The following is a 15,726-nucleotide window of genomic DNA, read 5'->3' on the forward strand; positions in this document are numbered from 1 at the left end:
TGCTACTAACTTTAATGACCCGAATACCCCGAAGAGTTTTTAACCACTAAATTTGCTTCTAGAAAATGATTTCAAAAGTAACAATTAAGGCTGCTTCTAGAAATAACGATGATAAGGTGTGATTAAGCTAGAAAAGATTTAAAATTTGAATATTCACATGTTCTAAGTTACGAGTTTAAAGATACAAACTACACAATATGTTGCATCATATCGTTTCAAAACTGAATTTGTGGTAACATTTCAACTAAACAAGAAGAGAGTTAGAAGGCATAATCAATATTCTATAAAAGGCAAACTTTAATGAGCATTTGAAGCTGACCCTCTTGCAACCAACATACAAAATTTAAGGTGGTCCAGGGAAAAGATCTTGAAAAAAGAGGGCCAGATCACCATTAATAGCATCAAAAGCTACCATCTTCTCCACAGCATTCTGCCAATTGTTTCACATTTTTAGTTATAGTTATTGTGAAAAACAAACTGTCTCCAATAGAATGCTATATAATCATGATGATTACAGCACCTTATACTGGTCATCTTGAGCTGTTATCATTTCATTACAAAGTCGGTCGATATGAATGCCTTCGATGGTATAATCCAATATTGATGCTGATCTCCTAATAACTTCTTGAGGAACACCTGAAAGGTAATATAATACTGAAGGCCTATGAAACCATATATGAATTAAAAAATTAATTAACAATGGGCAGGTTCTGCTGGTATTACACTAGTTGTAGACTTGTAGTACACATTTAGTTTTGGTTTTATATAAGACAGGATGCATTTAATTTCCTTAGGTGCTAAACATGTCTAGGCAAAGTATCATAATCTTAATCGTCGAAACTATAAAATGATAAAACAGAGTTTATATAAGTGACATGGTTGAAACATACCAGCAAGAAGGGCACAATGGTGTCCTGCAAAAAGAAAATTAAAGTGACATTTTAATTTTTTTTTTCCTTCTTTTTACTCGCATTGAATTGAATTGAATAGCTAATACCATTATACCAACTCACCATAGCTGAGAAGTGCATGTCCAGGAACCAGCCTGACATATACAAACTGACAGATGATATTAATAGTGGAGCAAGAAAACTTAAACAAGGACTTAGACTTTGAATGTTACTTAAGGCCTTGTTGCTTTTTTTACCTATATAGAAATACAATTTCATCAATGTTTTCACTATTGTCGTCGGGTCTTAATATGCTCATCGTGTAGTATTTGACTTTATCCGACTGATATTCATCAACGATTTTAATTAGTAACTCATAGTACATGGATATGAATAGAAGCTTTCATGCTTTAAAATTATTAACTTGTTACCTGAGATAAATCACTATCAACAAATATCTGGGTCAAGTGAGTGCAAATTAGAACCTGCAGCGTATGTTTACGAGTTTGGCAGTTAGTCAACAACCTCACCTAGTTTAACCTCGGAAGTTGTAGATGCTTCACAATATGCACCCATCTATATCCAAAAAAATAATCTATATCTTATTTATTAACATTAGAAGATTTTTTTATATCTGGGCACTAGTTGAAGTATATATGTAATGTATGGACTTTGAAGTATATATGCAATTAGCAGGTGATGGGTGATTGAGAGTTGAGATCAGTTTTATTTTTTCTGATAGGAATTTTTGAAAGGCAATTAATCCCACATCGGATGACTGAAATATACAAAGGTGAAGGGAGTGGCTATAAAAGCAGAGGCCCAAGAAAGGAGTAAGCATACCTTTCTCGGCCTTTTGGCTAAGATCAAGTGTAGTATCTGTTCTTATCAGTTTAATATCTGATATGTGGGCCATTGGCTCACTCGATATTAATCTTATCCTTTATGGGGAAAGGCCCATCACAATAGCTTGCTATTGGGGTCTTTGAGTGTCGCCTTGGTGTTGCACTACAACCTTGGCTGGCGCACCCCTCCAATTTTTAGTCAAAATTTTGCATGTTCAGCTTATTTTAAGCTTTTAATAATTTTTTTTTGAATTTATATTTCAAAGGCCAATTGTTTGCTCAGAAAGCTTACAAGCTTTTCAAAATGGAAACTTTTAAAAGCCTGTTTCAAATATAAATGAAGTTTACTGAACTTTAAAAGGGCAATTTACTCGGGAAGTTTTTCAAAAAGGCAGCATTTTAAGCTGTATCAAATATACATCAAGTTTACTTTTTAATGATTTTCAGCCAGGGCAAGAGAAACAAACCTTTGGAGGAGAATACATTGAGATAAAATGTTCAATTGTTCCACCAAGGAGTCCAACACCATCTAAGAATGGAAGAGGTGAATGCTTAGCATATCATAAAAAGAGTAAATATATAATTAGGTCATAAAAAGAGAATAAATATATAATTAGTGTCATCTTTACATTTTCAAACTAATGATCGAGAAGTAGCATGCCTTAAAATATTATAATATCATTATGAATATCAATAAATCAACTTCGACTGGTTACAGCTTCTAACATTTCATCGTTGCCTGCTAAGAATTCACGTAGTTACACCAATAAATACCTTAGCATCATTCCAACTTGGTGCAGATCAATCATAAATGTCGATTGTTCAGCTGTCATAAGCTTGCTTCCCATAGCGCAGAAAATCCTGTACTTGCATTAATCATTGATAAATATGATAAGAATATAAGCGATCCGAAAATCATTATGATTGCATATTAGAAGGGGGTTAAAGCTAACCTATCAGTTAAACCCACTATCGCAGCATCTGCTGGTACAAAACTTCCAATGTGGGCAAGAAAAACAATCAATGCTACCTGCAATGTTAAATGGCATTCAATCTGGGTTTTTTTTTCATGAGGCTTTGTTGGACCCTATATGCAAGTTTATGACGAGAATATTCTGAGAACGTACAGAAAATAGGAACCACCTGCTTTATGTAAATGCTTTTTCCGGAATAATTAGGCCCTGTGATGATATGAATACTCCCTGAGAAACGTAATTCAGAGAACCAACAAATGAATAAACATGATGTTTGTGAATTCTTAGAAGCTAAGTAAACAAAGAAACATTCAATAAAGATGACATGCCATATACCATGATCAATAATCTTGGTATCATTTGGAATAAATGTGCCAACTGTCATTTCCTGCAAAACATGTCTGATAACAGATTGCACTGAATATTATTGCCTAAATATTGAATTGGGTAGTCCATTCTGAGAAGAAAAAAAAAGATATTCTGACCTTCCATTCCTAACATCAAGCACAGGTTCAGCACTCAATGTGGGTCTTACATAATTATTTTGACGAGCGACCAGTGCCAATGACAAAAGGCTATCGAGCAATGAGCAACATTAGTCAATAAATACTAAAAAACAGGTTACAAAAGGTCGAGAAGCTAAGGATCAGCTAGCTAAAAATGTATCTGACCAGTCAAGTTCAGCTGCAAAATTGACCCCCTTGAGTAGATGCATTGAGAACTCAAGAATATGCGACACTAAGTCCCTTGTAATGGCTCTCTCCATATCTTTGAAAGGATATGAGTAAATACAAGAAAGAAACAAAAAATTGATTAATACAATGCATATATTAACTTAAATCCTGAGAGTTGAATTTTTTATGCCCAGGCGAATGAAAATCTCTTGGTATGTGTTAAGAAAACTGAACGGTTCCCCAGCCTGTTACGATTTCATTAGCAGCTGAAAGAGAGTTTATTATTAAGATCACATACCCAGAATTTTATGATAGATGTCTCCTAAAAGACTGTCCAATTCTCGTGTTTTTGCATTGCGGTAGTAGAACTTTCTAGCGTCACTGTCTTCATCAGAGAACTGGAAAACGAAACTCGGGCTTAATGAATTAGAGTTGATTAAATGCATCTAAATATATGGTAATGTTATATTAAGATTAACAAGTAATCATCTTACTGCAAATTCGTAGTCTTCAAGGTTGTCTAGAACTCTTTCCTCTAGCCTTTGTTCAAATATGCGCATCAGGTACCCTATTCGGAAACAGAAATATAACTAAAGCATATGAAGATACACTCTCAATTTCAACACTAAAGAAACAACAGTTTAGTTACACATCCTTCAACATATGAATTTTTTAAATTGGAGAGTGGCAACAATGTTTATTTACTTATATTGTTACTGCGATAAAAAGTAGCTCCTAAACTGCAAGAGATTTTAGGGATAAACTAGGAGTTGTGGTATCATCAATGTTTTTTTACTTATGTTCTTACACTATTCCTATATCTATAATTATATTTACTTGGTTACAGTTATTTTCTATTTATACTATTTATTCGTATATCTATACTATAGTCATAGATCATAGTTTTAGTTTCAAGCTGTGTAGGAAAACCAGAAGAGCAACTAACTAACTCCAATAAAAGTTGAAATACAGCTATCGTTGATGAAGGTAATGGAAAGATCTTTGCTTTGAGGCTCACTATGGGGCCTATATGTAGGCTAGTAATTGGAGCCTAGCCTGGACCAACATCAAATCTTTAGAAGAAACAGGTTGGGGGTAACCATGAGACATTAAATAGATTTACTAATTTTACATTATATAGTTATAACCACATTTATTTACAAAATTTAAGACTAAAAATTGGAGGGGTGCGCCAGCCAAGGTAGTAGTGCAACACCAAGGCGACGCTCAAAGACCCCCAATAGCAAGCTATTGAGATGGACCTTTCCCCATAAAAAATAAGATTAATATCGAGTGGGCCGATGGCCCACATATCAGATATTAAACTGATAAGAACAGATACTACACTTGATCTTAGCCAAAAGGCCGAGAAAGGTATGCTTAATCCTTTGTTGGGCCGCTGCTTTTATAGCCACTCCCTTCACCCTTGTATTTTTCACTCAACCGATGTGGGATTGTGAGCTACTTTTTCCTTTTGGTTCAACCACAAAAAGCTACCCTTTTAATATCAGTTTTCACCAATAATTCTACTCTAAACTAAAACTTCAGACCCTTTTCTAATTGTACCTGATTGAGTAAAATTTATTTCAAACTTAAAGAGCACAGTACTTAAGTTTAGATAGAATATATAAACATATGGGTAAGAAGACTAGCATTATATACAATATGTCAGCCACGTATCATACTCCAGTAAAAGTCTAAGATGATTAACTTCAGCCCAATTGAAGTACATACATTTAGGTGTTAGATACTATCAAACATGGCAAAGAAGAATGACAAACCTATTTGATTAATATAAACAACTTGTGGGAGCAATCGATCTCTCGACATGTAAGGAAGACGTGCGAGTTCTAATGATGATACCTGCCCAAGGAATGGTGTAATCATTACTGGCAGCGTATATTGATAAACACATATTTACTTCCAATATCGACGCCATTACAGCATTTGTAAAGTTAAGATTAAACCTCCTCCAAAAATTCTGGCAATTCTTCATATATTTGCCTCAGTTCATCCAACTGCATTTGATTATGAATGAAAGGTTTGTCAAAAAAGGAACATGCACTTGAAAGGTAAAATAGATGGAAAGAGAGAGGGAGAGATATATAATGTGTGCTTAAGAAAACCCAAATATAAAGTCCTTGACCTCTTCACAAAAACCATCTTTCACAGATGTCTCGTAACCTTTGTCTTTACTTCTATTTACATCAATAACACCAATTATCTACAAAAGAAAAACCAAATCAATTTTTTTTTTGTGAAAGTTCAATATAAGTCAGTAACCCATATCATCTAAGATAGCACCTAGAGGAGGAGGAAGTAAACATTATATTTCACAGCAATGAAATTTTAATTAAAGAAGCATGGTCTTACATATTGTGAAATGAATAATCAGTAAAGTGAAATAAAAGGTAACTAACCAGTTCATATACATAAGCCAGATCCATTGAAATGCAAGAAGCCGCCTATTAAAAAGTCACAATCCAATTAATTGCCTTCCAGCTACAACAACGATACATAAAAACAAATGACAACAAAATTGCAGCATTACCAATTTTCTAGAGAATAATTCAATACCTTCTCAACAATATGTACATTAAAGTAGTTAGCATGGTCCTGAAGATTTTCAGAAACTCCTAGTTCAAATATCTTGTTGATATGCAGGAGTGCAGCAAGGCTCTACATGATATAAGAAACATAAGTTAAAACAAGTTGATGACAAGGTCCTTATATGCATACGACTATACGCAACATATGTTGTCATTAAACATGCATGTAAATAATCAACTGCTACAGGTGTGTAGAGGTCTTATTTATCGTCTGCGTACGGAGTAATTCTTATCTGAAGACAGGGTTAGCATGCAACGCATGTCTTCTAAATTTTAGAATTAAAGTTTAGACTAAAAACATCAGTTTCAGGCACCACAGCGAAATGTATATTTTAAAATTATGCATGCTTTCAGATAGATATAAGGATGTCATGAAATGAAGAACAAATATTACCTTCAAAAAGGATGTCCAATCACCACAGGAACATACAGAACTGGGGGAGTTGAATTTCTACCATGCAAAAAACTTAAATAATGAGTGAGAACATTACAGATAAAAAAATATACTAAAAAAGTAATTATTCTGGAGTTGTAACATATAAATAGACTTGATGACACCGACTATAGTGGACCACAATGGCAAAATAGTAAAGCTTCTTATGGGCTGCAGTAATTCAGTATGAATACCAGGCAAAACTCGAAATATTGAATCACCCATTCGTATAAAAATATTTCAATGCTTTAGAATTTGGGATTGTAGTCTGATATTATATCGGTCAGCATGAGTATAACCAGATTGTACAGCAAACCACTTCCATATCCGATAAAAAGTTAATATGTAATTTAAAATAAATAAATATAAGATATAAGATAGTATTGTACCTTCAGTATGTGGGGAACATCCTTAACAGATTTCAATGTATTACGTAAAGCAGTCAACAATTCTTCAGATGCAACGAAGAACGATATCTGAATCTATCAAAGAACACAAACATTTTTGTAGATACTGAATAAAGCACAGAAAGACGAATACAAGTTTAAAAAGGATACAACATCCAGACGACTATTCAAATTGTCGATGTCTAGTATGGGCCTGAGAAACCATGTCCTATTACAGAGAAAACAAACCATCGTATGAAACTGTAGGCTGCAGGAATATTTCTACACTTACAGAACATATAGCAGCAAATCCTTGTTTACCTGAAAAGACGTTTGCCCATAGGTGTCACACACTAAAAATATAGAACATCGATTAGATACTAATTTCAAAATCAAATAAGATAAAAAAGAAGAGAGCAATCTCCACACCTTATTCATCATTCCAAAGACAGAAAACCTGCATGTAATCAAATATTACCATCAGTCATATTGATAATGATTTCATTGGAACTAAATCATTGATCTCTCAACTATAGTTACTTTTGATATGTACATAAACAGAAAAGAACAATTGATTACCCTTCTTTTGATCTACCAATACCCATGTAGCTTGGATGCTTGTCTGTTTGGAATATCTGCAATGCCTCGTGAGCTGCGGAGTCAACTTTAAGAAATTTGTTCCTGCATTTCAAAAAGAGGACTTATAGGCAACCATTAGATGGTAATATGAACACAAAAAGTATGATTGCATACAGTGAGATTTGCATGATAGAATTGATCACAATAGACACACTCCCACACTCATTTTGTTCAATGGTATCCACGACTCTTTCATTCTCCAATATGGCAAGAAGTCCTCCACTAGCACGAACTTGAACTTCACTCTCTATGTCCATCATAGAGCTTAGCTATAGTCAAAAAACAATAAAATGTTGACTCAGACTAAAGTACAACTTTGGAAACGGAACCGATCAAACTAAAATTATATTAAAACTGCAGCACGAGTATCTAAAACATGACCATTTTGTTCAACAATATTAGATCCAATAGTGTGGTGGTAGAAGAGTGGCAGGAGAAGAAAACAATATAGCAACAATAAGTACAAAACTCAAAAGCAAGGCGCACAATGGAGGATATATACACAGTGTCCACTCTTATTTTAGTCAGTTAACAGAAGATTTTACCAAAGACCAAACAAAAAATTGTAACCGCAGAGGAAGATATACTTGATTCAACACTCGTAAGATTACACATTTAATTTTTATAAGCTGAATTCAGAAAAAGTACAATGCACGTGATTTCATCAGCTTTTTAGAGATATAACTAGCAAGAAGAAGAGATAGAATATGCTGGAATTCGTTTAATAAACGGATTAACTATGTGAGAGTCTTCAACGTAATTGGCATGAAACACTGTGTTAGACAAACAGTAACTAGGGAGGAGTGATAACTTGGGAAAAAAATCGTGAACTTACAAAGGAGATTCTTTCTTTAATGTTTAACCCATCATCCATTCCTGCTACTCGGAGATATATTAATCTGTCTTATGAAACCAAGAGATAAAACAGCAAGGCCGGAATATTAGGAATGGAGAACTTTATAAGCCGAATGACAACATGTCTATGGAATCCTATCATATGATATGAGAGATATAAAGATACAAAAAAGTAGAAGCATATTCATATTAATTCATCACTACAAACTTCTGGTGCTACCATCGGCCAGAACATAGATAAGTTTCTCAATGCTTTTGTCTCAGTTATATTAGAATAATAAACCATTCATGTTAAAATCATAGCTTACTACACAGAAAAGGTATCATATGATAATGGATTAAGTTTGTAAATGACAGATCATAACAGTGTTCACTATATACGAAGAATATAGCAAAACAAGTATTCAATGAAACCCATAAAATTTTATTTGATTGAGAAATCCAAATTTTCTGAAAGGCAAAAAGATTACTGGCGATATACTTGAGAAATATGTTTATTATTGCACAGTGTTACAACCAAAGACATTTAAAAGCAGTCATCATTAACTAACTTTTATACGGAAAGCAAAAATAGGCGGAATTGCATAATTGAAAATCTTTTTAAAGTTACTACACCTGTGCCATGCTTGTTCATAACTAAATATTGAACTCTTCATCTGCTTTACAGAAGGCACCTCGCTTTCACCATCTGTATCACTAGCGAGAATGAATACACAATCCACAAGCTCAGGGTGCATAAAGAATACAAGAAAACCTACCATTTTGTTGTAAAGCAGTTAAGAGAAATTCATCACTCTTGGTACTTGTGTATATGATCAATGGCTTAACCTGATACTTCACTGGGACAAGACAAAGTAAGAAAAAAGAGTTGTTAAGCTGCAGTAAAATTTCTAATGAACCAAACTTAAAAGCTGTATAGCTGATGATATGAAATAGAGGTAATCAAATATCATAGGGAAGAGGAAAGGAAATCACACCATCTAAATGATTGGAAATCCAAATACTATTTTATTGATGAGCTAACGAAATTCCATTCACCTTGTAAAAAATATTGTATGTAAGAGGGAAAGCAAAAGCATCTTTTACCCATATCAATCAAGGGAAACTCTCCAGTTCCGTCTTCCCATAGTTCCAGCACATGAAGTTCACGGGTAAGAGTATCATAATAGGAAACTCCAATTCTAAATACAAAATTTTAGTACTGTGTTAACTCTACTACACATATCTTCATATCATATTAAAAGGGAAGACTTAGTCTGCAGGATACTGTAAATATAAGATTATTATGTACATTATTCCTGGTAAACAGATAAATGTGATAATGATTATCGTATATCAGTGTGGATAACGTCAATATCAGTTTGATTCCGCATACACAAAATACTGATGTTTGTTTACGAAAGAAGCTTAACCTATGACCCTGCATGAGGCATGCCATGTACACCTGCATAGACAAACCATATTAAATTATTAGCGCCAAATAAGTTTAGGGAAACATTACGCAATGAAATTTTATATTAATATAAGCAAAAATAATATTCGCAGATCCCTTAAGACAAATTAGCCTGTGCTTCCAAATATTTTCCATTTCTATTCCTTCGTGACAATGAAGAAAGGAATAGTTTCTCAAAGTAAAACAGTTTTTAGACGGAAAAGCCTGGATTACTTGCAAGATATCATTTTGGTTCTAGAAAACTTAATTAACTAATTTCTCTTAAGGAACGAAAACTGAACTTTGCTATAGTAGTGATGTCCACGTGGCATTGCATTAAGGAACGAAAACTGAACTTTGCTGTCGATGACTTTTTCTATGTTACTGAATTGCTAAAATATTGTTTCCTTTAACTAAACTATTAATAATAATATTAATTGCTACAGTAAGTTCCAATTACCTAGATTCGGACTTGCAACAATTCTTCAAATCATATATATATGAAATAAAGTTGCAAAACGCGATCGATAAATCAAACATTAATTAGTAGCGTTAACGTCTAATAAATCGAAGCAATTACTGCTAATACATGATAATATGAAAGGATTGAGATATCACGAGGACGATGACGAAAAAAACGTGAACAGGTAAAATTAGGTTACAAAAATGAAAATGAATGCAAGCAATTAACTGATCCGATAAATAATAGTATGTGATATGATGATATACAAGTTACAGAGAATGTATTAATGGCGTTGATTAACGCACCTGAGGCACAGCTTCTGTTTCGTCTACCTCCTCCTCCTCCATAGCACAATTCGAGCGTCTGTGTTTTCGCGCGAAAGTGAATCAGTGTATTTATGTAGAGTTTTTTACGGAGTACAACGGTTGTTATGCTACTAATTAATACCGATTAGTTAGACCACTCCCAACGGTTTAAAAAAACCCGTCCTCGACTCCCTTCCTCGGCCGCCCTCGAGGGCGCCGTTGGCAATCGATCTGCCCTCGGTTGTCTTTCCTTCATCCGTGCTGGTTTCCTTCATGTGGATAACAATTTGAGTACGCAAATTGAGCCGTTGGTGACCCATTTTAGTGCAACGGTTCTTTTTTTTTTCTTTTCCTTCTCCTCCTATATAAATACACTCCATCTCAACACCATTCAACACCAATACACTCCATCTCAATATATAAAATTACTCCCAAATAAATAAATCTTCAAACAATCACTCAAAATGGCACCCACTCTCGTCCCTATTTACGTTTACTTCAACTGTGAGTATACGGATGATTGGAAATCGTGTACTCAAAGTGGCGAAAGAAGAATGTTCGAAAACGTTGACGTTAGTGAAATGGATTTTTCGAAGTTGTTGAAGTTTGTCAAAGAAAATGTGGAGTTCAAACACTCGGACTTCTTGTATTACAATGACGATGACAAAAGATACAAGTTTCTTGATACGGATGAAGATTGGGATGCCGTTAAAAATAAAGCAATTAAGGCAGATGAACCCATCAAAGTGCATCTTCTTTTCATTGATTACGATTATCGTCCACCAAGAGAGAGTAGCGATGATACGATTGACAAAAGATATTGATAGTCTTAATATTATGTGTTCGTATTTATATGCTTAATTGTGTAAAAAAAATTTTTTTAAAAAAATGTAATCGTATCTTTGTTTATCAATAAAAGTGCTGTTTAAAAAATTTGTAATAATAATAATAATAATAATAATAATAATAATAATAATAATAATAATAGTAGTAGTAGTAAATATTAATAAAAAAATGTGGGGCCATGTGATGGGGAGGGAGGATGTCATGGTTGGTAGTGGTGTGTGATGGAGAGAAAGTGAAAAATAAATGGAGAGAGAAAGCTGATGTGGTGCTGATGTGGCGGTGTGTCCTGGGGAGGAAGTACGTCATGGTTGGGAGTGGTCATATGAAAATTTGGAATTGGGATTCGTTTAACTGAATATCTTATAACCGAGAATATAGTTCAGGTAATGTTTGTTTCGGACTTATTTGACTTCATGAAACTTAATTTAAAAAGTCATGAACGGGTGTTTGTTTTTAACTTATTAAATAAGACGCGACTTTAACTTATTAAATAAGGCGCGAGTTAATAAAAAAATTGAATTAAGTGTGAATTTCCATTTAAGCTATTACTTTTTAATAACTGCTCTGATAACTGCTCACTTATAGGGTCAGTTTAGTACGGAGTAATTTTAGTTATTCGGACAATTTTTCAGCACATAAAACAAATATTAATTATTTATTAATCACTTATTCATCTCAGACATCATATATCCATTCAAATTCGGGACTTGATAGAAAAAAAAATCAAACGGGCCCTCAGTCTCTTTAAATTAGATTTATTTAAAGACCTGTTAATATACCTATATGTAGAGGGAGTTATATTTTCAAGTATATTTTTGATTTTTGATAGAGCTACTAACATTCACTAAACTGCCCTAATAATATGTTACCCAAATTTCTTGTTACAACGTATTACAGGGGCATTGTTGGAAAGTAGCTATAAATATAAGTGAATTTATTAATATCAATTGTAGAAATATCACCACCCATATGTGGATGTAAATATTGATGTAGAGTGTGCTTTTAAATTTCAAAAAAAAAAAACTTTCTTTGACCAAAACACGAAATGACCAAAACCTGAAAGAGCAAGCAGTCAATTCTACTCAAGTTCAAAACAAAGAGCTCTCTTCAACTCTCTTCAACTTACAACACTGTTTCCCAAACCGGTTCACAACTTCAAATTAGCAAGCAATGTATTGGTGATGTTAAAGCGGAGGGGTATGAAATACTATTATTTTTACTACAATATACTATTAAATACGATACAATTTTACACAAGTTATTTATTTATTTATATAGAATGGGATATACTTAAACCTTGCTACAACACTATAGGCAGTGTACCTAATCGTAGAGTAGTGTAGTTTTTAGTAAATCCGGTTCGTTCCACAGGGAGCTAGTGATTACGTACTATATTTTTAACAACTATATTTATATAAAATATATATAATTATATATAGGTAGTAGTTATTATAAAAGGGGGATTTTACCGTTTAATGACCGGTTTGTCGATTTTAAATAAAGCGTAAAGATAAATGACGATAATTAAAATGCGTAAAATAAATAACAATATTTAAAGTTGCGATAATTAAAGTTGCGATAATTAAAATTGCGATAAGAAATAAAATGACAATAAATAAAATGACAGAAAATAAAAGTACGATGAGATATAAAATAACACAATTATGCTTATTTAAACTTCCGTAACCATGATGTTTGACGTTTTGATTTTAATTTATTACTCTGGGTTAATTGTCCTTTGTCCTGGATTATTTGAAACCTATCTGGTTTTTGTCCATAATAGTTCATCGGTCATAATTATAAAATGCTCGTCAAATTAACCTTATTCCCGAAGTCAAATATTCTAACTAATTAGGGATTCGAACTGCAACAAGGTTTTAATACTTTGTTTAATGATTACACCAGGTTATTGAATGCGTATAATCCAAGGTTTTAATACTTTGTTAACAATTACACCAATTACCCTTGAATGTAATCCAGCCTTGTTTTAATGAGATATGAATATTAATTTACTCACTTGATCAGAATGAATAATCAATTACCCAACCCGAATAATTAATTAAATGATTGTAAAAGATGTCGTATAAACGTCACTAAATAGGACATGCATAATCATTTTAATAATTATTAGATTAACTAATTTGAAGATAGGTTCGACAGGTTCCAATGAGTTGTCATTCAATTAGACAATACCCCCCATCTATTAATAGTCCATAGTCCAATGTCCACAAGTGTCGGTCTTTTGCCCAAACCATAATTATGGTACAAAATCCAATAACCCCGTCTTAATATTTAGTCCAACATCACGATTAATTCGGCTCAAATAAGCATAATAATAAATTAGTTACGATACATTAATTGAAAAATGAAGAACATAGCTTACAGTGATTATTTATCGCGTAGCGTTACACGGTCAGAGTTCTTAAAACCCGTAAAACATTCTTACAATAACCTTATTATTATTAACTTAAATTAAAATTAAAATTATAATTATAAATATATATTACATGATCAGAGAAAGGAAAAGAAAAAGATGTGTTTTGATCCGAATGCGTTGGCTTTTATAGGCAATTCTGTCCCAGGCAGCTCCGCGATCATGGTACTTTTGTGCCTTGGAGCTCCGCGATTGCGGAGGTTCGGATTCTAGCTCATTCAACAATTTAAACGTGGGCTGCTGTTAATTTTTTAATATATAATATATATATAATTATTTATATATTATATTATATTCTTGTGCATAGTTGACTTATAATTTTAGCTCCGTTGACTCACGCGTTGATGCTCGGTTCATGTCTCGGTTCCGAATTTTTGAACGCTTTTTCGTATGCTTAGATATCTTGTACTTTGCGTTTCGCGGCTTGTACTCTTGTCATTTTTAGACGTTTCTTATCAATAAATGGAACCACTTGGATTGTATTTTGTACATTTGAGCTTTTTGGTCATTTGCGTCTTCAATTCGTCATTTTCTTCTTTTATTTTCGCACTTATTTATTTAAACGATTATTACATAAAAATAGAACAATAGTAACTAAAAGCTTTACATATTGGAAGGATATTGATACTAAATATATGTTCATTTGAAGCATTATCAAATATCCCCACACTTGAACGTTGTTTGTCCTCAAGCAATATAGAACTTGAAATTAAATCACACTTCACTCGAATCAATTTTTTATTCTCACACTTTATACATCAGTGATTTTGATACAGCGGTATAAACAATGATAGTAACGATGTGGTTTACAGTCCCACATGACTATGAAAATGTAGATCCTTTATGGAAATTGGATCTTTATGAAAACATTTGATCTTTTAAAAATTCATGCTAGCTTTTACCCTAGACAAGTTTTCCGGAATAACCCTTCACTAGTGTTTGCAAAATATTTTTGTGAGTTTTGTGGGTTTTGTGGGTTTCATATTTGAAAATTTTAGCTCAAAACTTATGGTTTTGTGTCACCCACTTGCTAACCTTGTATTAGAAAAGCAACACGTCAAGTATACTTGTTCCGTATATTACCTTTCGGTAAACTATCGTCCGGTTGTAAAGGAAAGCGTTGAACAAGCAACTGTTAAGGCAATGTCTAAAGACATGCATATGTTCATGGTCCACAACGTGTCGGATGCAATTACTATCCTTTGTAGGAGAAATAGTAAAGATCACCCTATAATTTTTGGGTCTGGCACAAGGTCCTGTCTTCGACCATGCTATGCAACCACCGTTCTTACGGTTGACACCCGATTTGGTTCAGGTGACCTAATGAATTCCGATGAATTCTTAGGATTCTACGTTCAATGGTAATGAACGCATTGAAAATAGGTTTTCAGAAAACAAATCGGTTTTAATTTGATCAAAATATTTTCTCGTTCAAGCTTGAGTTTAGATATCATCGAATTCCATGAGTTTGTAATTCTCAATCTTTAAGGTCAATCTCAAGGATTGAGTAATATCAGGCTTAAAAGCTGATTTTTAATCTTTAAGGAGATTATCCTTTCTGGGGGTCCGATTCATTAGTCTTATCAAGCTAATTTATAGGACTCCCTCCCCATTTTACGAGACAGATCCGCTCATGGTTAGGATAAGTCTGACCACTTGGTGACCCTGTTTGATGCTGAGGTCCGTGGATTTCCTGCTGATTTTAGAGATGACTTTTCTAGATTTTTCGTCAACCTACAGCTGGTCTGGACGACAACTTCCTGACCTAAATCAAGAAGCGCGTGTCTTTTTCGGAAGACTTTACTTCCTTTTAATGATGGAATAGATTCATCGTGTAGATCCATCTTTCTTTCAAATATATTACAGTAAATCGGGTAAAACAGTTAATTTAGTCCAAAACAAAAACACCTGCAATAACTTTACAGAGACATGTGACAGATA

General features: G+C 33.4%; 1 protein-coding gene and 2 non-coding genes across 3 annotated transcripts; 1 reads left to right on the forward strand and 2 right to left on the reverse strand.

Moving 5' to 3' along the window:
* Window positions 1-121: 121 nt before the first annotated feature.
* Window positions 122-10,623, reverse strand: LOC139894366 (DNA mismatch repair protein MSH5-like). Its single transcript, XM_071877610.1, has 34 exons — window positions 10,506-10,623; window positions 9,718-9,749; window positions 9,392-9,486; window positions 9,064-9,144; window positions 8,921-8,993; window positions 8,286-8,349; window positions 7,565-7,719; window positions 7,391-7,492; window positions 7,241-7,268; window positions 7,133-7,164; window positions 6,983-7,040; window positions 6,815-6,901; window positions 6,387-6,443; window positions 5,961-6,062; window positions 5,804-5,848; window positions 5,530-5,607; window positions 5,351-5,401; window positions 5,165-5,246; window positions 3,878-3,951; window positions 3,682-3,781; window positions 3,381-3,477; window positions 3,195-3,284; window positions 3,046-3,110; window positions 2,879-2,937; window positions 2,689-2,765; window positions 2,510-2,596; window positions 2,375-2,396; window positions 2,203-2,286; window positions 1,322-1,375; window positions 1,148-1,233; window positions 1,014-1,045; window positions 891-914; window positions 521-636; window positions 122-430 (listed from the first exon to the last, which is right to left on the reverse strand). Exons 1-34 carry the CDS (start codon window positions 10,545-10,547, stop codon window positions 344-346), a joined length of 2,418 nt encoding a protein of 805 aa, XP_071733711.1. The 5' UTR covers window positions 10,548-10,623; the 3' UTR covers window positions 122-343.
* On the forward strand, window positions 1,730-1,924 carry LOC139895451 (U2 spliceosomal RNA). The gene has a single exon (XR_011775898.1). It is a non-coding gene; the product is annotated as a U2 spliceosomal RNA (small nuclear RNA).
* LOC139895438 (U2 spliceosomal RNA) lies at window positions 4,566-4,761 on the reverse strand. Its single transcript, XR_011775886.1, has one exon. It is a non-coding gene; the product is annotated as a U2 spliceosomal RNA (small nuclear RNA).
* Window positions 10,624-15,726: the final 5,103 nt, after the last annotated feature.

This window comes from Rutidosis leptorrhynchoides, chromosome 2 (genome assembly GCF_046630445.1).
Source record: "Rutidosis leptorrhynchoides isolate AG116_Rl617_1_P2 chromosome 2, CSIRO_AGI_Rlap_v1, whole genome shotgun sequence".
Classification (NCBI taxonomy): Eukaryota; Viridiplantae; Streptophyta; class Magnoliopsida; order Asterales; family Asteraceae; genus Rutidosis; species Rutidosis leptorrhynchoides.

Coding starts and splice junctions, on each gene's coding strand:
- LOC139894366 (XM_071877610.1), bottom strand. CDS start 10,547: ATGGAGGAGGAGGAGGTAGACGAAACAGAAGCTGTGCCTCAG. Junction 3,285..3,380: donor TTTGCAGCTGAACTTGACTG/GTCAGATACATT, acceptor ATTGCTCGATAG/CCTTTTGTCATTGGCACTGG. Junction 2,597..2,688: donor ATAGTGGGTTTAACTGATAG/GTTAGCTTTAAC, acceptor ATGCAAGTACAG/GATTTTCTGCGCTATGGGAA.